The sequence below is a fragment of the Oculina patagonica genome, chromosome 8, assembly GCF_052425735.1.
Source record: "Oculina patagonica isolate OP01 chromosome 8, crgOcupat, whole genome shotgun sequence".
In the NCBI taxonomy this organism is placed as follows: domain Eukaryota; kingdom Metazoa; phylum Cnidaria; class Anthozoa; order Scleractinia; family Oculinidae; genus Oculina; species Oculina patagonica.
Window position 1 is genome coordinate 20,940,966 of NC_135765.1, and position 26,555 is coordinate 20,967,520.

Genomic DNA, 26,555 nt, shown 5'->3' on the forward strand with positions numbered 1-26,555 from the left:
ACAATTGCAACATGTGTCCACCATCTGCAACTTTGCACGGAGAAACGTGAAACAGTTTGCATGGAGTAACGTGGAACGATCTGGCTTTTATTTTGGCATCATTTCTCCTCAAAGGAAAAAAGCTAAACAGCTAGTTGTAGTTTATTTTTGTTGATTACTTGGATTGATCCGGCTATCTTCGTCTTTTTTGTTACATTTTATGTAAACACCAGGACTTGGTTGCCGCGTCACCATTGTTGCACTCAATGTTGCAGCTGTGCCCAGGAGAAATGCAATTTAAACGAAAACAATAGAAAGTCTTTCTACCATTTAAAGACAACTTTATTCAACTCCCTTTAAATAAAGATACAAGGCTGATTAACTCCCAATTTTATTAGCTTCCCATCACCCTTTGTAAATGATGCCAAATCATGAAAACGTTATTCATTCAAGATGCCCGAGTTATGCAAAACTGCACCCAAAGTCCAACCCAAATTAAAGCCATTTAGTGAATTAGTCACTCTTATTTTCTTAAATAGCCCAAGTCCGTACCCGTCAGTTAACAGCTCGTAAATATAGTTCCCAGCAAAGCAGTCATTTTTGGCATAAGGATCCTCCTTTATATCATTGTAATCTGTTTTACAGAACGAATTTGTAGACAACCTTATTTTCGCTGGTGAGATTTTGTTGTTTTCACAATCAGAACAAACCGCGTTAATTCCTGTCAATACATAATAAAAAGCAGAAAACCCGTAAAATTCTCCTTGTAATTTAGGTTGATCAGAAAAGGGACACTCCTCCAAATTTTGTGACTGGCAGAAAAAAATTTGACTGATGATTTTCCTACAAAGTCTAACTTGAGCTGTCCCTTCAAATATCCTTTCTTGATCATCAAAGGCAAGGGATTCCTTAAAACCTTTATTATGGCAAGGACTTTTTAGGACACACTCGGAATCCTCAGCACAATTCGCCTTTTGAGCAATGAATGCCAGGTAGCGCTCTCGAGCTTGATCTTGCCCATAACCCAGATAAGTACGAGCAAAAATACTGTAGTTTCTTCCAGCGATAGGTATAAAAACAACATCTGAGTTCTCACTGTTAAATTCCCAAGCATTTTGATGCGACGCCCCTCCCAAATCTAAACTACCGTAGGTGAAATCGCTGGAGCCGAAAACGCCGGCCAGAAAATTAACGGTTACCCAAGAATAAATCCCTTCGACTTTCCCTGTAATTATTCTAGCATCATTATCATCCTTAAACAGAAAAGGACATTTGTCTTTGTCATTAAACAATTTTCTAACTTCATCTAAAATAGCGTCTGCCTGATCTTCAGGCAATAATCTCATTCCTGCTGTCGCTAACAGAAATATAGGAGTTGAATTCTGCTTGTCTTCTGGGATGGTCTTCTTGGCTGATTCCAGTAGAGGCATCATGTATGCTTCAACTTGGGAAGGGTCGTCAGCAAAGTCTGAAATGCCAGGCTCTACTTTGTGAGGAGAAGGCTTAAGCTCTTTGATGTCTGAAGGTTGTAAGGAAGGTCCGCTGTTAAAAAACTGATTGATTTCCATGCGAGTACCACTGGATCCTGCATCAAACAGTATGGCGTACTCAGTCTCACTTGAAAAAAGATGGACTGGAAGGGACTGGGTGACATGAGTGAGACATACCACAGCCAACAAGAACAAAATCGGCTTCATTCTGCTTTCGTTTCACCTGACAAGAAATGAAACAACAGTTGTTATCAGCAGGTACCCGTTTTTATATAGCTTAAACCTGGTCCTCAGTGAGAAGGTTTTGCCCTGAGTTTTGACAAATTCATTATTGATAAAACAGATTGGCTCACTGACCTTTCCAAAGTCGCGCAATGCAACACACTTGATATTTAAGGAGGGGGCATGTAAAATGCACACTAAATCACGCGACATACAGTCAAAATCTTCTTTAGTTTGTTAAACATATCTGGGGGATATTTTCAGGCTGGTTTCACGGCATAGGACATAAGTACAAGAATATGAATAAGCACGTAATAAGAACAAACGCACACATTTCCTTTGCTGTCCTCACAAGGATTCGCCGTGGCATAAGCATAAACATAAGCATAAGAAAACAAACAAATGTTTTCTTATGCTTTATTATGTGTGCATTTGTTCTTCTTGTGCGGTTATGGTTAATAATGCTTGTGATTATGTCCAGTGAACACAGGCCTTTGCTGAACGAACAGAACATAGGCCAAACGTCGAATAATTCGCTAGGACACAAATTAATCACCTACAGCTATCTATCCTGATTTTATTTGGAGCCATAGAAGGCGTAGATTTAATAAGTTCCTGTTTTGTTTTGCTTATTTAGCCTCCTCTTCCTTAGAACTATCAAGTCTACGGACTGAATGCTAGCCTCCATAAAAAAATATATTTAATTTGAATTTTGTTCACTGCTTGCCATGCTTATTACTCCATTCTGGTTTCTTACAATAAAGAACATCACTATAATTATAATGTTATAACAAAATGTTAACAGCATCCAATTGTTTATATGAAGCAGACCAGTTCATAAGCCCGTGAAACTCAGTAAGATGGCTTTAATATATGAAATAAATCACGTGCAAAAATCACAGAGCCAACTCGGCGTAGAACGTACGAACCGAGATATTTTAATATATATATTTTTTTCAATTTGAGCTATAAAAATTGTGAATTTCGTTCACCTCAGCGTTTAATGTTAACATTCTTCAATTCTGTTTGGAATGAAACGTTGTCTTTGTGTATTTAGTTATAAGTTCTTATGCAAACAAACTGAATGGATGTAGATAATGCGAAGTGCCTCTTAATCGTGGTGGTTTAGGTTCCCAGGCGGGCATAAAAAAACAGAAGTAAATATGTTACTTTCCAAGGCGGGTAGTGCGAGACATAAAACAAAGTTACTTCACAGCTGAAAACTACCGTGTAAGTGATTAGATATTACTTACTAAGAGCGCCAGGCCGTCACACAGATTGTCTGAAGACAAATTTTAAGAACAACACAACAGCTTCGTGTGATAAAACAAGTGATTGAATTTATGGCCGTGTTAATTCTTTTGTTCATGGAAAATGAGATGGGGACACGTTTTATGTTTGCATAAGTTTTCGTTTTGCATTGTTAATTGTTCTATTGTGGCAGCACACTTTCATGGGGGAAATGTTTAATTAAAATGCTAAAACTATAAACGCGTTGGAACGTGTTCATGTTGACTATAATTTTAAGAATTAGAGAAACTAATTGCTCGGATGAACTTGGTTCAATAAAAACAATAACTGAAAAAGGTTGGAAATGATATACAGTTGGATGACGTGGCCCATACATTGGCGTGGGCTTAGGCTGAAAGACAAGTACCGCGCCTCAAGGCTACTAATTTTGTTCTACATATGTTATGGTGCAAAGGTCCGCAATTGTGGTGCGATTACAAAGCTTTGCTTTAATTTCGCTTTTGAACACTTCACTACTACATTTTAAATTAAGTTTTATTTTAGCTTCACAAAACACTTTTGTTAATAGAAAAGATATCAGTTATAATATGACTCAACAGCGCTACCCTAGACGCGAGCGCAAACCTCCAGTACATGTTCCAGTCCGATTGTGTTTTGACGAGTAATCACTCCATCGTTAGTTATAAAGCTCATAAAACAGTTAGTTCTTTCACCTGAGTGAGATAAAGCGGCGTTCGCCTTATCTCAAACACCAAGCGCTATGACAACACCGTTGGCCTGCTGGAATTATGTTATATTTTAATCGACGGTTTGCTTTTAGGAAGTACTGTCCAGATGTTTTTTTTTAACAAAAGCAGTGGTGTAATTGTCCGAAAAATGATTATACTTCTTATATAAAAGATATTATTTATCTTGTTTATTTGTGGTCAAAAGCTTTTTTTAAAAAAAAAAATTGTAATACCTCAGGTGATCGTTGGGGCAGAATTTTTTATCAATAGCTATTCTTGGGAAACAATAAGTAAAATATTCAATATTCAATAATCTTTAAAAGGGCGGTATTTAATATTCATTGTACTGACTAAACATATCCCTTGGCTCAAAATATCGATTGCAAAGAAATTTACCGGGAAAATTAAAAAACCCGGCACCGTTTAAAATATGACTCCGCGTATGACTTTTTTTGCATTCGCATTCAAGGCAGGCAGAAGTGTTTTGCTTGATCTTCGAGTACTCTCCCCCCCCCCTCCCCCAAAAAAACTTGCTTTGACTTGTGTGGTACATTTCTGCTCGTCTGTTTGAAGATGAACGTTGCAGTCCTTGAATAACAAGCTGTGAACAAGTCTGATTAAAGTGAAACGGAATGGATCTAGATAAGTATCAATAACACACTGCCTTAAATTCTTGGCGTCTGAATAATCTATGCCAACACTTAATGTCAGTTACTCAGCGTTTACATAGGAGGCTAGCAAACGTCTCACAATGAAAATATGTAACCCAGATTTTGTTCAAAAGGGCAGGAAAATAAGAATACAGAAGAAAAGATGTTACTTTTTTTATAGAGCGGACATGGTTAGATATAATAAAACAAAGGCGTCACAAAGTCACGGTGAAAAACATTACTTACGTTGAGGCCAAGCCTGTCACTCAGGATCTGTCTCAAGACTGCAGTGTCGTGTGATAAAGCAACGCCGTTATCACGAGAACGTGTAAATTCTTTTGTTCTATGAAACAAGAGGGCATGGTTTATATTTACATACATTTTAAACTTTTTATCATATTATTTATGCGATGCACTTTCATGGGAAAAACGTAAACAACAATGCACAATGCGGTTTTGCCAGAACCTGCACATAGGCAACTAGGCACGTTAAAAACCTTCTTTTCTAAAGTAAAACAAAGCCTCATAAAAATAATTTGGGATCGATATAACATAAATAAGTTTACAGAGTGATTTTATGACTGTGAAAATTAATTGAGCATTTTTTTTTACAGATAATTACGCGCAATCTTTTTAGTGGCCGAGAACTGGACCCACAAATGGAGCTTTTATTTCTATTATTGCTCGGGCAAATTAATTTTTGACCGGTCGATAGCTTTACACCAAAATGCTGAATAATGTAGCTAGCTCTGGGAGAAATTTCACGTTCTTGCGGTTCTTCTGAGGTACGAAATACAAGTTTACGTCAAAAGTGGCCGAGAACTGGGCCCCATACTGTACACACAGCGCATGAAACTATGGCAACACATCTGGCCACATGGAATTCCGTTAAGCTTTAAGTTTTGCATTTGGCAGCTTCGCACCAGATAATTTATTTTAAACCATCACTCAACTGACAAAATTGTAATTTTAATTAAAAAAATTATCATACTTATTTAATAATGGGCATTTTGTGTCACTTAAGTACAATGACAAAATGCTGGCTTTCCTAAGTGTCAGGTCGCTACTGGAGCCGGAATCGTAATTTATTGCGGGCCCAAGAGAGGCCCGCAACCCTAATCTTGACAGTGACCAGCGGATTGCGTATTACGCGTGCGCGCCACGTTTATAAAGGCTATCTGCACACTGGAAGTTAAAAATTTTGTTCTTCCACTAAGAACGATCGGAATGCAAAACATGTGTCAATCACGACAGTTTGTCGTAACACCGGAAGAGAAAAATCTTGTCTCCAAGAGCGATAAAAATGCGAAAAATGAGGCTTCTGTCGGAAGATTGCAGACATTACGTTTTGCAGACGTTGTTTTATAGGTGTTGCTTTTGAGAAGATCTGCTGTGATTGTATCACAGATAAACTACGGCAAAGCGAATGATTCCAACAACGGTTATTCTCGAGAAATTCCTTATAACACTGACAACAAAGCGAGTTTGCCGACGGAGGAAAATCACATCTCAATTCACACCGCGTGCTCGACTACACTTCGCAAAACTGTCAATCAAAAAAACAACTGATTGGTTCGCGGCAATAGGAAACGATAAAAAACATTCGTGACTTAAGCGTGACGCGTTACTCGACCTTACTCGGAATAATTTTCTTTTGTCCAGTGATTTATCGACACTGTCTGAAAAATTTAATATCGATAAACTTTGGCTTATTCACCATTGAAACATGGCAAACTTGTCAACATATGATTGGTAATATCAAACACGTTAACTGAATCATCATAATTTCGCACACATTGAGATACTGTTATTCTCGGTGGACAGACTCCCAATAAACAACCGCAGTTTATAAAAGAAATCTCAATTACCACAGTTATGCCAACTTCTGGAAAACTTCCCAAAAACTTCGACTTGAAGTAATTTTCCAAACTAACAAAAAACACTTCCCTCCCAGTACCTTCTCTTAACTGCATCGAGGCCTGCACTTTCTAACCTGTGGTTACCACTAGTTTTATATACCTTAGCCAGTCATCCGCGAGAACTTTTATTATTCTTTAACTTTTCTTGGTCAATATTCGTTATTCATTTTTTCTCCGCGTGTACTCATAATCGTTTTAAAACATTCAATATTCTTTTACGAGTTTTATATTTTAAAATCGCTTGACTTGACAACTAACTAGGACATTTGCTTAGAACACTCTAAAATTTACTTAGTTTATGGCCTGTTACCATTTGTTATAGAGGCAGAGAACAGAGGTGTTTGCTTAATCTTCGAGTCCCCAGCGAATATTGGTTAACTAACCACTAGCACCAGTCATGTTTGATCCATTCCAGCCATTGCCTGCTGCTGATCATTGTGTTAAATGCCGGGCCCTTGCATTACACAATTGAGTAATTTTTGGTGATCGTCAGCCATCAATGCAATATTCATCTGAAAAACAAAACAATAAAACCTGAAAGAATATGACTCTAAAGAGATTTAAATTGATATTTGATTTCTTTCTTTAAAACGCCCGCCCCAACAGCGCCTGGGAAAAGCATGTAAACAAACAACATCAACATCGTCATCATCACTCCTGAAAGAAAATAAAAAGATTTACACTGAATACTGAGTGAACTAACATCCCCGTCATCGTCACTAGTCATCGAAATCATAGGTCATCTAAAGTGCTTACTTATTTGTTGTCTAAATTTTAACTTAAAGATGAATTCCAGTCCGCACTGCGCAAACTCGGCTGCAATGTTTATGTGAGCCTCACACGAAGGAATGTTTACAAGCAAAACTAAAAATTCCGTGACAAAGTTACCTTTTTCTTCTTTATTAACGCCAGATATCCTTGCAGAACAAATAATAACGAGTAGAAGAACCGTGACGCTATTTCAAACCGACGTTTCAGCTCATCGGGAATTCTTGAACGAAATGAACTATAATGGCGGACTAAAAAGCTTCATGTATAATGTCACCGAAGTGTAACGTTTCAACGAATTCAAAACAAAAACGGAAACAAACCCGAGTCTGCGCAGTACGGACTGGAAATCAGCTTTAACTGAAGCTGGCTGAAATTGCCAGTATGACTGAACTGGTTGCAAGTTTTATTCAGTAAGCGTAACAGCGTTTCTTGATCAAACTGAGCACTAAATTCGATCTGTGTGATGAAATAAGCAGATTCGATGATGTCTTTTTATTGTCTCGTCGGCCGGTATTTGAATGAACTACATTCAATAGGATCAAATCTAAATTTGACGTTTTTTCTGCTAGCTGGTAACTGATCAATTGTTTGTCAGGTGTAATAAAAATCACAGATTTTATGAACTTAACTATACCTTACTCTTTGTTCTTTATGAACAAGAAGAAAGAAGTACGTTACTCAGATGGGAGTTGCATTTTTCCACGTATAAAAGTGTTAAAAACGCTTCTACATGTGGAGCAATTAGTCTGAGTAAATGGAAAACGGGATTATTCCATTTCTCAATAAATACGTGCCTGTTATACACTGGCTTCTAAGCGATACGTTGTTTTCGCACGTTTAAAATTAGAAACAAGAACTAAAAAGAGCATCTATGTGCAAAATTAATTGACATAAATGCACTTTTCAAGGCAAACTACTACACGTCTGCAATACATCGACATAAAATTACTGATTTGATATGCTGCGTACTAATAGTCATCATGCATATGCTGCATGCTGAGTTGACTGAAACTTTCGATCAATTGCAAGGTGAATGCACAGGGGACATTAAAATAATTTCAGCAGTTGCTTCATAACTTATTCCAATCCTTCAAGTGGAGACTAAACTAGCATAGAAACGTTTGTTACTTATGTACGTAAAAAGAACATTACGATGAAAACATTGAAGAGTACAAATTGAAAAATGTACGTATTATTTTACTTAATGAACAGTTTTAGTCTTATATCAACAGTAGTTTGTCTAGTATGATCGTCCGAGTAATGGTTAGGCCTGGAGAGGACTGTTGTTGGTGAACAACTTCGGCAACTGAAGCGGAAGTCAAGAGAAATGTTGTTCGTTAACTGATGGTGTAATGACCTGTATCTGGTAAATCATCTGGTAACTGGTAACTGTCACCAATTGATTATTTTGCTGTTATGTCATTGGATGTCAAGACTTGTGAAAAGTCTGTAGACAGTGATCGCTTAGTCCGATCCATCTATTACAAGACCGTTCTTTGTGTCCGTTCTTTGTTTAGTCGTAGTTTGTTCATCGGTTTTGTTATAGTCGTCAATAAGTTGTTTGTCAGGTGTTAGTTGTACTGGAATCGGTTAAGAGGTGTCTGTTGTACGTTGCAGTAGCAAAGCAGTTCGTACTGTAGTTGGGAGATTGAGGATGATCCTAGTCAGTTCTTTGGTTTGTTAGTCGATGATGTTCAGCAATTCTTTTGCAGACTCTGTCATTTCTCGTCGCTGGTTTAGTCAGTCTCTGTTCTACCAGTCTCGATTTAGAAAATCTGTCTGACTTGTCAGTAGAATCAGTTCATCGTGTACACCGGTCTTCCTGTCCTTGCAATTTTGTGTCGTAACGTATTTATAGACTTGTGGGTTACGTGAATATTGTACAGTTCTGTAGAATTTGCACAAAAAGTGTAAGGTATAGCCACTATACAAGACAAATAATCACTTGTTCCAGCATCACCTGCAGTTCGTAATGGGTCTGAAGGATGACTGAAGTCACTTCTGATGTTATTAAAAATGGCGTTAACTCTGAAGCGGTACACAGTATTCTGTTTAAGACCACCCACACGGGCAACAGAACCGCGAACTCTGCAATGGTTTGGCAGGATGCTGTCGGCGCCACAGGTAGCGTCCACCCACGAAGATTTGTCGTGAATCTGTACATTGTACTTTACATTATGCAAGGATAGCGAATTCCACCCGATAGTAATACTGTCGGTTGTTTTTGCCACGAAGAACGGCTTCCCAGGTGGACCTAAAACAAACAAAACGTGAACGAAGTATTCAAAATGGTATAAGGTATGAAATCCTCTTGTTACCTTTCGAGCTTTAAAGAAAACGCAATGAATGCCTCTCAAAAATACAGACTGTTAGCGTGTTAAAATTTTTAAATTTAACACGCGGACACATTTAAAAATGCAAAACGAGGTTCCTATTAATTTATTCTAATTCATTTGCCTATAGAATCAATTATTGCCTTTAAAATCAATCAAGAATCTTTCAATTCAAAGAGTGGCCGTCCCGTGCATTCATTCAAGCAATTTATTTTATTCATTCCAAGCTTGTCACCAATCACCAATCACTGTGATTTTTATCAAACGTTTTTAATTGATATATAACGTTTGTAAATTTGACAAGTCACGTTTTTTCTACAAGAACGGAAGTGTTGAAGCACAACTATAGAATGACACTTAACAAGACACGCGCTTTGATCACCCACAGCGGAAAGTATTCCCTTGAGAAATTAAAGCAGTCCCTTGAAAGTTTACAAGGATGTGGTTCGAGATAGAACAACTTCTCCACTATCTTCTTTTCTTGCTTGTAAACAAGCAAATAAGTCGAAAACACGAGGTTCCTATTTGTTCTTATTCATTTGCCTATCACCTATCCTCCTCGTGCCTCGTGGCACATAGGGACTTATTCATTTGCCCATAGAATCAATTATTGCCTATAGAATCAATCAAGAATCTATCAGTTCAAGGAGTGGCCGTCAAGCAATTCATTTAGTTCATCGTCAAGCTTGTCACCAATCACTGTGATTTTAATCAAACGCAATATTTTGTAATAGAAGAATTATCAACCCACCAAGATCCTTGGTTTTCATTGGCTGTGACGGAGCACTAACAGACAGTTTGCTGACGTAAATCCTAAAGTAGTATTCAGTGGATGGCTTTAATTCTACCACAGTTGCCTTATGACTTTTCGTCACACAGGAACCAGGGCTTTTGCTTTCCTTACAGCGTGTGGTTTCCCATACCAGAGTGCTGTTGTTCCATATCTGAACAGTGTACTTTGAAGACTTTGAGAACTTCCACTTCATAACAATGCTTTCTAAGTCACTGAAGACAAATTCCGGTCTTTCCAAAACAGCTTTAAAGTTATGAAGTAAAAAAAGAAAATATGTTTATTCCAAGGTGATACTTATACATGTATTCATTTCTACTGAATAATTGCTTACGGTTCTTCCATCAAATAAAAGCGGTTATTTCGAGAGGGCAAAACCATTTTCCTCGGTAATAAAGTATCGTCCAGTTTCTGGGAAAATAAATTTATCCTAATAAACTAGGACTTGTACACAAAATGAATGATATTCTGTTGAATAATTTTCCATGCTTGCTGATTGTAGAGCTAAAAAGAAAACACTGCTTTAAAGCAGCTTGTTAAAGCTGGAAAATGTTTAACACATAAATACCTGGAGGAGTGCAAACTACACTGGCATGATCGAAGAACTGGCAAAAGCTCTGATCCCAGGTATTGTGGTTACACTCTGTCAGTACGCTTTCGTTTCCTAGACATCGCACATTACTCATCCAAGTTATTTCCGTTCGTCTGATCAGAAGATCAGAATCAGGATCAGAAGCGTTCTGCGCTCCATCGTATCCCAGTTGACGGCAGACTACGTTAGAGTCGATAAGATCCCACGAGTCAGGACACACTGTGCCCCAGACTGCTCCAATGAGAACTTCGACAACACCTCGTGAAGATGAAGATCTTTGATGCCCAGAAAACAACCTAACTGATAAGTGAAAAAAATATAGAAATGTTACATTAAAATATATATTTCACTTTTTATACATTAACACCTCTAGTGAAAAATATGTCTTAATCAGTTGGTGATATAAAAAGCTCCAACTGAAAATAACAGCCTCCCAAGAACTGATCATCTGTTAGAGCTAACAAGCTGATGCCGGTATTTTTAGGTATAAGTTTAAAAAGGATTTCTTAAGTTTACTATCCTCACTGGCGTAAGCAAAAACGCGAGAACGTCTTTTTTTACCACAAGGGAAATTGAATTCTAGCAATGCAGCATGTTGCTTAAAATGTACACAGAGCTTCCTACCATCTGATCCACTACAAACTAAGCCAGCTCGTTGATTATTTCCACAGCTACCATTCAGTTTCCATCCGTCATGGCGACACGATAATAGTGAGCTTTCGTTTCCAACACACTGCACATTGTTTGTCCATATCGTTTCATGTTCCTGGTTACTAGCGTCAATGCTTTGTAATGCAGATGAGTTCGTGTAACCAAGCTCTCTACAAACCACATCCGCGTCTTGTTTGTCCCACTGGTCATCACACACCCAGCCCCAGGTGTTGTTATAGTAAACTTGTACTAAACCTTCGGCTGGTGAAGCGGGTTTTCCAATAATTCGCACTGCAATTGTAACCAGGTCCAATCAGAGTTGGTATAAACCGTTAATATCAAAACAAACATTAACTTATCCAATCTCAAGACAACAATTGAGATACATGATCACTGCAACCTTCCTTTAGCGCGCAGGAGAAAGGGCTACGTCATCACCACAGCTACACTGTATCTTTAAGGTGCTATGTCACGCAATTTTAGACTATTTCGGCACTGACCAACTGTTCAAAGAATTAACTGAAATATCACAATAACAGTTCAAAACTGTAGAAAAATTCAAAAGTAACACAGAAAGGCCAAAAAGGGACATGGCTGGGCAAAATCTGAGAAGATTTAAACGGATTGCGTTCGAGTAAACTTGAAAAACGTCGGCCCGACATTTTCAAGTTTATCTCAATTTGTATGAAAGTGTCATTCACAATGCTTGAAAATCATCCTTGTTTGTTATGTGGCCGTGATTTTGCCAATAAAAGACTTTTGCTCTGCCAATTTTAAATTTAGAGCTCTTAATTAACGAAAATAAATAGAATTACCTAAAATACTGTGACCTAGCCCCTTTGAGCACGGTGCTCTTGCATTTTTCTGAGCCTAAATATGCTTTCCATTTCAAATTGTTTGCTTCGTATTGCGGATCCAAAACACAACTTTAATCCTCTAACCACAATGCTCGAGAGAGTGTGCAGGGAGAGTAAACGTGTTTCGTCACTGGAAAACCAGGTGTGCTCTTTTCCACGCTACTAGGGTGTTCACCGAATCGTTCGCGTCAAGTCGTATTCCGATAGGTCCGATAGGGCGGAAGGCGGGGGAATTTAATACTTTTTGTTTTTGTCTTGAAAATTAAATAATGGTAAAAATTGTACAGTTTTAAGCAATTAGACGCTGGAACTACAAATCTTAGACAAGAAATTAAATGTGGGTTAATATGTAAATGGCGAAGGAAAAATCTAACTCCGTAAACAAAATCTCCTTACAGTAAAAATGTTTGAAAAAAAATTAAAGTAAGGTAAAAGTTTAACATTATGTCATTATTTCTAAACGTTTGAAGTCCGCGCGGGTGCTTTCCTTCGACGAGAGCTATGGATAGTGCGATTGTTGTTAGCAGCAGAAACCGAGGAACAAAATTGGAACTTTAATTTAAATTGACATAGCTAGGATTACACGTATTGGATTGGAGTAAAAGCATTTAAAACTGGCTGAGCACATTACTAGGATCGGGTACTAGGAGAACAATAGTTAGCAACTGATTATGTAATAAAAAGACAAACCTACAGGGGTACAAATTGCAATGCTTTGTCCATTCCCACGAAAAATTTCACCATCACCCGAGGAAAGTGTCCATTCATCATGTGGACAATGCAGAATTGAACTCTCGTTTCCTTTACAATTCATAAATCCCAGACATATCTCCTCATTTCCTTCTCCAAACGAATCATAAACAGGCGCCGCTAAGGCTCCATCATAACCAAGCTGACGACAAGCTACATTAGCGTCCTGTAGATCCCAAAAATCACTGCAAACTGGTCCCCAGAATCCACCAAACAAAACTTCCACACGAGGTGAGTTTGCACTTAACTGGTTTCTAGCAGTGAACCTGACTGTTGAGAAAGGAATACACTTAGACTTTTCACAACGGCGTTGCATCGTGCAAAGTGACAGACAAATACCATAAAAAAGTACCATGAAAAAGAGTTGTTAAAGCGCCGTCCATTTTTTTTAGATCCCTTACTTATAGGTCACCTCTAGAACTTCAAATTTTGGAAAAGCACCCCCCAACCCCATTACAAGATTATTAGCGAAAACAATGTATTTGCAGTAACTATGTATTTCTCACATGATTTTTTACTCTAATATTTTTTGCATGACTGTCTCATATTAATAACACTTTGTTGCAAGAGATCATTTTCTACTATATAGATATGTGGTGCAATAACGACTGAAATAACTGTAATTAATTTAATTCTAGTTAAGACAGTCACCACTTTGTACCTTCTGGTCCGGTGCAAACTACACCAGCGTTCTGACCGATTGTACAACCGAGATTTGTCCACCCATCGTGAGCACAGAAGGCAAGAGAGCTTTCATTTCCAATACACCGGATACTGTTTATCCACAAGGTGTCATTTCCTTGCACATTTGCTGATCCACTGTAAACCGAAGACGAGCCCGTGTAACCCAACTCTCTACAAACCACATCAGCTTCTTGTTTGTCCCAGTCCTGATCACAGACCCAGCCCCAGGTCTTATTGAGGTAAACTTGAACCAGACCCTCCCTGGCAGAAGGTCCTTGAACCAGCCGAGCTGTAGGGATGTAAAGAGAAGGCTAGTTTAACAAGTGACAAAAGGTTTTTGTAATTTGGCTTGATGATATCACTATAAAAAATAGCTCAAATTCTGTCTTACAGATTTTTATTTTATCCTGCATGAATGTTAAATCAAAGCCAATTTGTAATTTCTGAAATTTTGAGGTGGGGTCATAAGGGTAGATTTTGAGAAAAACGCTGTTAAAACAACTAGTGCCCAGTCTCTTGCTAAGCACTCGGCCATTCATTTTGGCTCTTTATTGAGTGTTTATTACCATTTTTAATGGTCAAATGTCGCATATGATGGCTACATGCTTTAAAAAACAATAATAAGAGAAAGAAAGAACATTCCTAAATATTTTTAAAGACAGTTAAAAGTTGGGCTCACTTACCCCCTCAAAACTGTATTAAGCCACCTTAAGTTCTAAAAGAATCGACCCTTGCTTCTTTCTGATTTACCAACATTCTACCGCCACTATCAGCCTTTGAAGGGCCGCTATTTTCTGGGGTCATTACTTTTAAACAACGAAAACGTGTACCACATATGGAACTACTGTGTTAAAATCGTGTAAACAAGCGTGTCACGGCACATAAAATGTGAGCATAAACATAACTGGTTTTGTTCATGTAAAAGATACTGTAATTAGAAAACACCGCAAAAGGATAGAAGTTATTAAAAAGTATTAATCGATGTATGTCCTTTTGTATCTGTTGTTTCTTCAGAGTTATTTTTAGTCAAATTTCATTATGACCCTACTTTCATAGGGTCATTATTTTCAGGTTTCACTAACAAGCGATAAATTTTATTGCGATTTTTGGGAGTGGTTACTTTCAAAATTTACGATAATTTCGACGATAATTAATTTTACTTTGGTTTTTGAGAAATTACTTACATTTACTGCTTACAGGTTCGAATTGGAAACTTTTACTCTCTCACCTGGAGGAGTACACATTACTCCAAAATCATAATACGCGTCGAAACAAGAGCTGGCCACGCCCCACTCTTGGCCTCTGGGTATACATTCCGATATCAACGTCTCATTTCCTATGCACTGTACATTGGTCACACCTATAACTCCTTCCTCTTTATCAAACACTCTATCGTAAGCTGCTAGTACTGCACCATCGTATCCTAGCTGCCGACAGACCACGTTAGCAGCCTGTATATCTTTAAAGAAATCACCGCACATTCGTCCCCAGGCTCCATTGTACAAAACTTCAACACGGCCTCGGTATACCACATGTTCATCGCCAACTAATCGAACTATAAAAAGAGAGAATTAAATGTTAACAGTTTGCTCGGTAAACTGCTCCTTAAGTTGCTCTGTAAACTGTGTGCTCCGTAGTATCTAATGATAATAATTTGTTTACGTTTGGAATAATCCTTAAGTCGCCGTTTGTCCAAATCAATTACTTTTTTGTTTCAAATCGTATTTTTAAATAAAAACGTAATACTGACTCTTCGTGTAATATATCAAACACAAGAGAGTGTCTCATCACATTTCCAAACACCGAGAGTACAATTGAAAAGCGACGCGCAGCGGAGTATTTTTGACAAACTTCGAGCTGTTTGGAATGTGATGAAACACTCTCTCGAGCGGATATATGCTCTCAATCGAAACTAAAACTTCGGAGAAATTTACAGAGAAATAAAGTCGTTAAAATCTATACTAGTTAAGATTACATATCCAAACCATGTCACGGTTCGGATTTCCGTTGTTTTAACCTTTTTTGGTATTTTGTTTGTTTGTTTGTTGTTTTAACTTGATGTGACAATGAGTTTGAGAAGTATATTTGATTAGCACCACAGTAATTTTACGTGCTGGCTGAACAACAAAACGGCAGCATTTGAAACACGCTGTTGCTGTTTAAAGAGAATGTGGTTTGGAAATAAATGATGCTATGTATTTCGGGCTTTATCAGAGTAGTCCAAGCTATCCCTGTGGCAATGATTTTGTTGTTGTGACGCCAGGTGGTTGTTATCTTGTGCCGATTCTATTTGAAAGAGTATTAGTGACCTTATTTTAAATAAGGTCAGTCACAAATGAACACTTAATTTGTTGCCAAAAAATGTGGATCTACTTTGATGTTGGTATGTAAAGGCGAATTTTTTATGTGACAACTTTTATTTTCTCGCGTAGATGAGAAAAATTAGTCAATTTTTATGTGACAAATATATTTGTTGACAGGCTGGCGTGTTAGCTTTTGTGACGAATAAAAGTTGTCACATAGGAAAATTGCTCGAGTAGACGACTTGTCACATGAAATGTGGCAAATATTGCGTCAGCATATGTGGTCCCCAATCTCCCACTGGGCACTGTGCGCGCGTATCTCTGTGCGTATCTCTGCTGTCCATGGCCATTAACGGCGCACTTAACTTTGAACTGCCGACAAAATTAATAATTGTAGTGTCATCTACACGATCAAGTATATTTGTCACATAAAAGTTTCCCGTGTAAACTTGGCTTAAGTCCATTATCACCTTCAGATCCACTACACACCACGCCAGCCTTTGTGTTATTTAAACAGCTGTTATTCCTTGATCCACCATGAACACAGGAAAATAGCGAGGTTTCATTTCCAGTACACTGCACATTGTTCAGCCATGTTGTGTCATTTTCTCCCACATGTGACGTGTTGGTGTAAAATTGGGAAGAGCCTGGGTAACCCATCCAACGGCAAACCACATCAGCGCTTTGTTTGCCCCAGTGCTCCCCGCACACCCATCGCCAGGTGCTGTTGTAATAGACTTGCACCAGACCTTGATTGACAGATAATCCTCCTAACAGGCGCACTGCAGAGATAAACGAGGAAAACTTTGAAACACGCTTTGATTATCAATCAGTGAATTAACAATCAGTGTCATGACTGTTTTTTAATCAACTGAGACGTTTTTCAAAAGTTTAGTTTTCTCTAAAACAATATGATATCAACAAAGCATTTGTCTTTCATTCTTATATTGAACCAAATCATGTATAGAAGTGACGTATAGTACACCCGTTGAATGTGTATCTGCACATTAACAAAGTTGTCACGGTGACAAAATTCCAAGGCCTAAAACATCGCACATTGTAAAACAAATCAAGAAGAAAAACACGTCGTTTTCACTTTTTAAATTAGGTGGTAAAAAATGAAGATCATGGATTGTTTATTTTCCGTTGGAAGGGTATAATAACACTTAATTACTAACAGTGAGTTTTCTTTCCCTTCGACCCTCAATGTTCCTGATCTTCGTCTCGGGGAACTTTGAGAGTCTCGGGAAACAAAACTCACCCGTTCCCTTGGGATCACGGCTCCAGTTATTTTAATGACTAAGTGCTAAATCAGATTCTTCGGAATGATTTGTACTATTTTTGTTTAAAACTTTAAATTCCGGTCACATTTAAATAAAATAATTAAACTTAAACCTCAGAGTGGTATAGTGGGTTGTAGCGTGTTGTGACAGTTACCTGGCAATTGACACATAGCACTTGTGGCATAATGTGGAAAGAAACAAAATCTGACCAGTCTCCATCTGTCGTTTCTGCATTCTGATATTGAACTTTCGTTACCAATACACTGTAAGTCATTTGTCCATTTATCTCCTGTTCCTTGACCAAACGCGTCATAGCTTGACGCTGTTACAGCTCCATCAAATCCCAGCTGACGACAAGTCACGTGAGCATCATTGAGGTCCCACTGGCTGCTACAAAACGTTCCCCAGGTTCTATTAATCAGCACTTCAACGCGGCCATAAGAGAAACGAGTTGGGTCGCCAACCAGCCGAACTGTCATGTATATGATAAAGTGAAAAGTTTGAAGTAAGAAATGCAAATAACCCGACAGGAAATGACAAAAACATGAGTTCAACAGAGAAAGGCATATAATGTTAAATTGACTGAGCTATTAGATTAGTAATCTAAATTAAATTAAAGAAAATAAATGTTTTGACTTCCCAAGAAAAATCTTAAAAAAAAATAATATTTTATAACGTTTTGTATCAACTGACTTACCACCAAAATTTGCAGCAGCTGTCTTCAGAAACAAGACCTCTGAAAGAATGAAAAACAGTTTAAAAAGCCAATTCTCAGAGTTTAAAGCAGGCGTCGCGGCCCTCCATTCCTTGTCATCTATCCGGTTCCTCATTAACCGCTTAAAAAACGCTTGGAGCGCTGTTACCATGGCTAATTAAAATTTAAAGTGGTACATTTCCAGTTAACAGTGCTTGTAATTTAAATAAGATTAGTAAGCTAAACGTGTAACATAACATTTCAACAGCATAGACAGCAGGGGCGTAGCCAGGTTTTCAACTTGTTGTAGGCCTGATCTCTAAATTATAAAGGCCGCGTTTAAGGGGACCCAGTAAAATGCTTCGCCGGAAGGTTTGTTATGCAGAGACCCTCAAAAATGATTTTATTGTTTCTTTGTTGTTTGTTTGAGCTATAGAACTCAATACCAACTAAAAGTGACTTCCTCCAACGATACACTGTTACAAGTCAACCTATCACTAAAGTAATCTAGCTAATAGCTAAAAAAGGAGCTCAATCCTCCTGTTTCCAGAGGCCGCAAAATCATCAACGATGTCTTCAGCATTCAATGACACATCGTGTTTATGGATATGCATAAGTGCAAGTCCACTCAGGCGATCTTCCTTCATCGTTGACCTCAAGTAGGTTTTAAGTCTTCTCAACGCACTGAAAGACCTCTCTGCAGTGGCTGTAGTTATCGGCAGAGTAAGAAGTGCCGTGAATGCCCTCGATAAATTTGGAAATTCTTGTGGTCGACAGTGAGGAAGCGTTTCAACAATGGTGGCTGGAGGATTGTCCACCTTGTCCCAGCGCAATTTTCACCGCAGGCATTCACTCTCGTGCAACTGTTGAATATCTTCTGGAATATCGGGATCATACGCGTCCAAAATTTCTTTAGCACTGATCTCAGCTGGAGACCAGTTGCCAACATTTTTCGGCAAAAGATTTGTTACTTTGAGTAGTGGACTTGGTTTGATAAGGCGGGAATCAAGTTCCGATATTAAATGGTCAAGGAACGGATAATACATCGCTAGCTTGTAGTATTCACTGACTGAATCTGCTGGAACGTTTTCTCGAAATAACTGCCGACCAGCTAGTCTGGGTTTACACACTGCGACATCATGCTTCACTGCAAGAGATACCGCCATTTCGTGCAGCTTATTCCAGGACTCGTCCTTGCGCTCATTGCGAAGTGACTGGATAACGACATTGGCCTGAGCGTGTGCTTGAAGTAAATCTAAATCAACTGTTTGAAGATAATTGGTCAACGGCACAATAAATTGCAGCAGCCATTCGGAAGCAATTAATGCTATTATAAACTCAAACTTGAGCATGCTATTTATAAAGCCTCTCGCTTTGGAGTCCTGTATAGTGTCAAGCACCTCCAAAGCCTTTAAGATGACATCGAAAGATGACTTAAAAGTACACAATGCGTCAGCTCTTGCACCCCAACGAGTCTCGCAAAGTGTTCGCAGCTTTGCTCGTCGTCCCATTTGCTCTTGACTTTCAGGTGTTTCTTTTAACTTCTCCTGAAATTGGTGCTGTCGCTTAGCTGAGAAAGAAAATGCAAATGCAATTTCCTGTACCGTGGACATCATGTTCCTTACAATTCTATCTTGGCAACTGTGGACAATACTGAGATTTAATGCGTGTGATTGGCAATGAACGTATATCGCATTTGGGTGGGCTTCCTTCACTTTAGCCTGGACCCCATTTCGGATACCTGCCATATTGGCAGCTCCATCATATCCCTGCCCCCGCAGTGTGTTAGTGTTTACTTTGTACTCTTTTAGGGAGTTTAAAAGAAGATCAGCAATTACAGCCGCTGTTGTCCGACCAGGTGCCTCTTTAAAACCCAGGAATTCTTCCTTGACTTGAATATCACCAGTGTCTTTATGATGCACATACCTCACTGAAATAGATACTTGCTCAATAGTTGCACTGTCTGTTGCTTCGTCTGCTAACAAGGAAAAACACTGAGCTGCGTTACACTCTTCCACAAGAGCATTACGAACACGTTTACCACAAAGGTCGATAATTTCATTCTGGATTGCTGGGCTTATGTAGGTTGCGTTTCGGGAGGCATTCTTTAGATGATCAAGTAAAACCGTATTTGAGGCAGCAACTCGTTCCAGTATCGCTTTGAAATTGCTATCTTCTTCAGTATGACCACGAACTGGTATGTTTTGTTTACCACACAAAATAAGTACTTCAATAATTTCCTTAAGAATGTACCTGTTTCTTTGAATTTTCTCCTTTCGTAGCTTGTCTAATTCACTTAAAATGTCGGCCCCCCCGGTCCTTACCCGGACGAAATTCGTTGCATCAACAACAAATCCATGGTGGCTGCTTTTCATGGACAGATGACGACTAATACACGTTGATAAATTTTTCCAGTCATTCATGCCTTTACCTTTACAGAAAACATCACCCTGACCTTCATTGCTAAACATACAGCAAACACCACAATACACAGAGTCATTCGAGATCGAGTATCTCATCCAAGGGTAGCGTTCAAGTATTTGGTAGTTCACCTTTCTCTGTTTACCATCAATGTTGTGTGACGGGAAAGTAAACTTTTGCCACACATTTGGGTGTTTTGAGTTCTCACAAAGAATACTTAGCTTGATTTCGTCATCTGTATTCCTGAATTGTGTGGAGGCAATGTCCACATATTCTGGGAATGGAACTTGTGCAGCCGTACTGACCAAATTGCTTTCGGCAGGGCGGGCTGAAAGCAGGGGAAATGAAAGTTTAAAATTAAGTTAACAGTCAACTTTCATTTATTTTAGCAACAACTTTTCTCCAGGATTTCAACAGTTCGTGCAAAACGTTTTTCCCCAAGCACTACATTAACTCAAAGCGAAGAATTGGAAATTTTGCTTGAAAACGCTCCCACTCCTCCTCACTATTTTCGTCTAAATCTGGAGAAAGCACAAACTCTTTGAGGCGAGGAAGTGAACTAATCATATTGAGAGTGCACTGAACATTAAACACCCTTGTGTGACTTATATCCAGTCGTTCAAGCTTTTTGTGTGAAATAACAATGGTCATGATTTCTGTTTCCAAAAACTGCTCGCACCTCCGCATGCTTAATTGCTTCAATTTGGGACAAAGATGTTCTTTCGATAAGAGAGCTACGACTGAATCTGGAATCAGCTGTGTACACCATTCAAGAAATAGACTTTCTAGGTTGGGCATACTTACAACAAATGGAATTTCACGCACACTCCTATTTGTAGTTAAATCTAAGACTTTCAAGTTACAGCATGCAGATAGTTTTGAGTACACATAATCAAGTGGTACTTGGGATAGTAATGCTTCAAAGTCGCCATTAAAATACAACTCCTGAAACTGATGAGAATGATCAAATATGGTATCAAAAACGTTTTTGTCGTACTTAATACAACCAAAATCGTCCAAAAATCCAAATGATTTCCACATTGTTCCACTGTTCACCAATCTCTTGAAATGATTACAAACTCTAGATATGTTTGCTATAGCTTCTCTCAATGGAAGGTATTTAAAAATAGTAAGCAATATCTCCTCAGGAAGATCAAGGATGTAAAAAGGGCGAGGCACCTGATGATCCATGTTTCAAGCTTTTGTCTGGGTCCACAGACTCTACACTATCACTGCTGGTCACATCTGATTCTTCAATGAAAAAATGAAAAAAAGTACTTTACATTTTCCACGGTTCATATGTGGCAGCATTTTATTCTTAACTTATCTTCAAACTTGTTCAATGTCTTTAGCTTCACTATTTTGTTATTTGTATAAGATAAAATTACGATTGCAATGTCTTTTAGTTTTTCTGGCTGTTTAAGGAAAAAAAAGAGCTCGAGAAAAAGTATTTCAGTTATTTAAAATCAACAACATGGCTGTGGTATTAAAAAATTTAAACCTGGCGGCCAATAGATAGTATACCTGTCAAACGTTTCCGTTTTGGATCTTCGCCATCGGTTTGACTTGTGGCAGTGCTGTTTTGAAAATTAAATCAAATATGTCATAAAGAAATAGGGTTTCCAAAGAGGGAATTTTAATTTTTTTTAACATGTCCCAGCAGAGCATAAAAAATCCCTCTATTAGATTTTTATTCTTTTGTTGCAAAATGCCTCTTGATTGTCTCCTGAAGTGTTGTCTTTGCCAATTTTTTATAAATCTGATAATGGCTGGTTGTCAAAAATCGGCGCATTTGTGTGAAATCCCACCGAAGCACTTTAATAGTCCCAGATGGCGCTGCATTTAACTGGGTTCTCGTGGACAGTTCAAGGCAACAGTCAGACTCCAAAATGGCCGAGTTTTTTTGCGTCCTGAACTTTTTTGACATACTGTTGTAACAAAAGTTTTGACACGGAACATACTGTGTCATTTTAAGCTCTTTTCAATCCATCTGGAACCTTAACGAGGAAAAAATAAAGTGATTACTGTTTCGGCTCCACGGTTGTTTTTCTCAACCCTCTCGCGTGCGCTTCTTACGTCAGCGATAAAATCCACAGAGCGCGCGCAAACTGTGTTCGGCCATCGTAGCCAGAATAGACAGTTCATTAGAAACGAAACGATAACTGAATGAACATATTAAAAGAAATAATTTAATTAAGCTTTATAATAGAAGTATCAAGGTTACTTCAGAACATTCTCATTGAGGCAGAGACGGCAAATCTGGAATATTGTAAATTGCAGTTGCAATTAATAGCCCGTTGATCCAATTGTTTCAGTTTCATGTTTGACCGCACACAGAACTCTTAGGATTTGCAGTCGTTACTTTAATATCACGAACTTTGTTTAGTACTAACAGCTCTCATCTATCTTTCTACAGAAACTAAATGGTAATACATACCTTGTTTTCTGGAAATAACTATCAATGCTTCGACTGCCGGGCCTTTTAGATGCCATATTTGTGAAACTGCATTTGTTCGCTGCCTTGTAGACGGTAACCGCTGAACGTATGGTTTAATAGCTTTTTTGAAGACCGCTGACTATCAAAATTTCGTCAAAACAGCACTAGTGTGTGTGCTTTAACGCGATTTATTCTTGCTCCTTCTTTCTTATTTACAAACTTGAAAATGTGTCATAATTTTTTTTTCATTTCAACATTTATTATAATCATATTATAAAAACTCAAGTGGGCGAAAAAAAATTTGTAGGCCCGGGCCTACGGGCCTATAGGCTGGCTACGCCCCTGGACAGCGTATTTAGCGTGACACGTATCTCACGTTTATAAAATTACATTTAAACTGAAAAACCAAAGCTTATTTTCCTGTAGACAGCTTTAAATGGAAAGCTGCCTTTATTTCAAAAAGTCACAACTTAGCTTACACTGTAGCGGCCTCAAAAATTCGTCATTATATGACTAAAATAGAGCCCATTCGATACATTATGAATAATTTATCTTCCACAAATTGCTATTTCCGTATTCGTGGTGATTACGCAACGACGGTGTCTTCAAGTTTCTTTACTTACGTTAAGGCACTCCGTCATTATGAATTCACGTTTTCTTCCTCAATAATAGTAACGTATGTAAAAAAAGAAACGTTAAAATGTAAATTCATGGGGTGTGTTTTTAAAAAAAAATTAATTTGCGGGTTTACTCCGAGATTTCCGCATTTTGACACGTTTTGAGACCAGATATTGCTGTCCGGTCGATCGGCTTCGTGACTAGACTAGTTTTAAAGGCCGATATCTCATGTTAAAACACTTAAACGATATATATGGCACTTGCGTATGCCTCGACACTTTTTTGTTGAGGGTAAACAAAATGTTAAATTAGAGAAGTTTTGAAAAGCTGAGAACTAGACTGAGCTTTGTAATGTTAAATGCGCTTATTGATTAAAACATTAAAGCGTAATAATCTACAGGGTAAATCCAAAGACGCGACAACACAACTATAGTTTGTTAGCTCTGGTCACATCAAACGGCGCCCGTTGTCTTTATAAAGAAAAGCGAAGCAAACAACTCTGGAAATAGATCCATCTTAAGCAGTATTATTATTCTTGTACTGCTTCATGACGTTACTTTGACGGCCAAAACTCCCAAAACAGAATTGTCAGCGATCATGATGTTTAGAACCTTTTCAAGAAGAGTCTTCTGTTGGAAATTAATCCCTTCCCTTTAAAAATATGGATTTCTGCATGATATTCATATACGAATAGCTATTCCTTAAGGCCGTCTCGCGCCTTTCGCGTTTCCCAAACGCGCGCTCAAACACAACAATGGCGCCTGCTACGCAGGCTAGCTACTCCTTACCTCCGACGAGAAAGAGGACAATTGTAACAACAGTCATAGCCTTCAGATAAACAGTCTCAACACTGTGCCCTACCGATAAGTAGTTAGTTAAAATAGGTAGTCACTAGATTGTCAAAATTCACCACCGCCTGCGTGTTCTGTCAAATGACTTTAATTAGCCTTACTTTCGTTGTGACAGTTCCCCAGGCGTTGACCGTGAATTGGTTTCGGTGACGTCATCGGAACTTAACGGTAGAAAATGAAATTGTGTGCAAACCATCATTGGTAACCCCAATAAAGTATATATTTTTTGAAAGCTTATTGAATAAAGGTTGTAATTTTGGATTTTGTTTTGATCATATAGACCATAATAAGCAACGTCAGCATTTTGTTTGCAATTATGATGTTGCGCAACATTAGGTTTATTTGAGAACACATTTAGGTGAGAGCCTAAACTTTTATGTGGAATTTGATCTACATATGTTGGTCTAAAAAACGGTGTCTCAGATTTTTCTTTTCTTGCTCCATTAATTTTTTATGAATTTTTAATCTTAAAGAAGCCCTAAAAACGCCATTTTGAAGTTTAAAAATTTATAAATTTAAAATAAGAACCAATTAAGAACCTAAATAGCTTAAATTTGTGCTTATCACCTTTATGTAATAACCTGTTTACGCTAACAAGGAGGTGAACTATTTCTACTCCTTTCTATCCGGTGTACACGCAGCGTATATCAGGTCATCTAGCACATTTTCATTTTTGTCTGGAGACGAGCAACGTCGTTCCCATGCCTCCGACACGTTTTGACCCTAATATTGTAATTAATTTTGAATTTATTATGATGGGTAACCCTCACTCTTACTTTGCTAGATTTTGGGCTAAAACCGATTGTTTGAAACTGTTGAGTCTGTATTCTAGGCATTTAGAGGGTCTGCATAATTTTTTGAAGTAGAGAGGTATTACATTATTATTACACAGTCTGAAAAAATAATAAAAAAGTTAAAAATGTAAAATTGCATATAAAGTGATAATGAAAATTAAGAAATTAATTTTGGATTTGTATACGTAATTGGACTACATGCTGTCCAATTTGGAAATAATTGGATGAAAAAAATTCCGAGGGCAGCCAAAATTGGACGAGGCCGTAGGCGGAGTCCAATTTGGCTGTCAGAGGAATTTTTTGAATCTAATTATTTCCAAATTGGACAAGCATGTAGTCCGGTTACATATTAATTATATAGCTTGTAGTCAGTCAATCCAACGTAAACAATAAACTTATGTCCAGAACGGGAAAAGCATTCAACAATAGTAGGCATAACACAGCATATGCAACTCACTCAAAGCATTGTCTTCACAAATAAAACGTAAAAAAAACAGTGCAATTTTATTCACCTGAGTTTGCGAAGCTTGCTACAAAGTGAGTGAAAACACTGCATCAATCAATGAAAGTCGTAAACAAAGTGTCCGAAGAGCTTTACAACTTCTTGAATCTGACATACTCCTTTCCACTATCTCGTTCGTACTTCATCGCCGTCTTTCTTTTCGAATTTCAGCAACAAACGACAAAGAATTGCATCTAGCTCATGGCGATGAATACCTGGCAGATTTCTTGCTTCACTTCGCTGCACTTACGTTCACCCACGTTTTGTGCTATTGGAGGTGTTTTGCTCTTGGTTTTTGCTTCTTAGTGTAGCTAGCTCCTCTTCTGACAACGTAGAAAATTTCTCTTTGTTGTTACTATTGCTGAAAAGCCCAAAAGGAATGGAAAAACGCACAAACTTGCCTTATAAAATTCCGCCATTGTCGACTAACAATGCGACAAAATTACAGGGCTGACGCTATGCTTTGTGCTAATTGGCTAATATCCGTCACATGTTGTTTTTCCTTCGATTTGATTGGCTGAGACAAAACTGTCCAATTTTTCTTAAATTGGACAGTTTGTGCATTTTACCTGAAAGTCCTAATTAAAACTATCCAAATTTAATCTCAAATTGGACAGTTCTCAGAAATTAAGGAAAAATAGCTGTGCTGACAATATAGGATTTACTGACAGCTATATAATTAGAAATGAAATTATCCGCGACCCATGCAAATATACATAAACAATCCATCTTAATTAATAACCAAAAACTTTGATTACTAACCATTCGTCATTTTATGAGAAATAACACTGCCGCTGTGAAAGTTCAAGACATCTATGAACACCAGGTCATCAGGCGCTGAAAAACACAAAAAAAAACCTGGAAGAAAAACTGAAAGTACACATGTTAGTGCATCGCTTTCTTATGGTGTAATACTTTGTCATTATTAAAGAATCTTAATGAATTAATTCATAAAAAAGTATTTTATTAAATAAGTTGTAATTTT

The 26,555-nt window shown here is 38.0% G+C and overlaps 3 protein-coding genes across 5 annotated transcripts; all 3 read right to left on the minus strand.

Annotated features, from left to right (window-relative positions):
* Positions 1 to 299: 299 nt before the first annotated feature.
* On the minus strand, positions 300 to 8,734 carry LOC144662727 (ectonucleoside triphosphate diphosphohydrolase 1-like). 2 transcript variants are annotated; one of them, XM_078523610.1, is made up of 3 exons: positions 6,623 to 8,734; positions 4,567 to 4,663; positions 300 to 1,692 (listed from the first exon to the last, which is right to left on the minus strand). In XM_078523610.1, exon 3 carries the CDS (start codon positions 1,674 to 1,676, stop codon positions 420 to 422), a length of 1,257 nt encoding a protein of 418 aa, XP_078379736.1. In that variant the 5' UTR covers positions 1,677 to 1,692; positions 4,567 to 4,663; positions 6,623 to 8,734; the 3' UTR covers positions 300 to 419. The 2 variants fall into 2 exon arrangements, with proteins under 2 accessions (XP_078379736.1, XP_078379735.1); XM_078523609.1 differs by having other exon boundaries at positions 6,550 to 8,734.
* LOC144662706 (scavenger receptor cysteine-rich domain superfamily protein-like) lies at positions 6,550 to 26,467 on the minus strand. Of its 2 annotated transcripts, none has more exons than XM_078523577.1 (11): positions 26,333 to 26,467; positions 17,951 to 17,989; positions 17,408 to 17,725; positions 16,441 to 16,752; positions 14,896 to 15,222; positions 13,645 to 13,956; positions 12,924 to 13,253; positions 11,350 to 11,667; positions 10,702 to 11,025; positions 10,095 to 10,379; positions 6,550 to 9,264 (listed from the first exon to the last, which is right to left on the minus strand). In XM_078523577.1, the coding sequence occupies exons 1-11, from the start codon at positions 26,340 to 26,342 to the stop codon at positions 8,807 to 8,809; spliced, it is 3,033 nt and encodes a 1,010-aa protein (XP_078379703.1). In that variant the 5' UTR covers positions 26,343 to 26,467; the 3' UTR covers positions 6,550 to 8,806. The 2 variants fall into 2 exon arrangements, with proteins under 2 accessions (XP_078379703.1, XP_078379702.1); XM_078523576.1 differs by lacking the exon at positions 26,333 to 26,467 and adding an exon at positions 24,212 to 24,423.
* Positions 18,363 to 22,861, minus strand: LOC144663196 (zinc finger MYM-type protein 1-like). The gene is made up of 5 exons (XM_078524117.1): positions 22,806 to 22,861; positions 21,893 to 21,945; positions 21,548 to 21,619; positions 18,439 to 20,696; positions 18,363 to 18,377 (listed from the first exon to the last, which is right to left on the minus strand). Exons 1-4 carry the CDS (start codon positions 22,859 to 22,861, stop codon positions 18,784 to 18,786), a joined length of 2,094 nt encoding a protein of 697 aa, XP_078380243.1. The 3' UTR covers positions 18,363 to 18,377; positions 18,439 to 18,783.
* Positions 26,468 to 26,555: the final 88 nt, after the last annotated feature.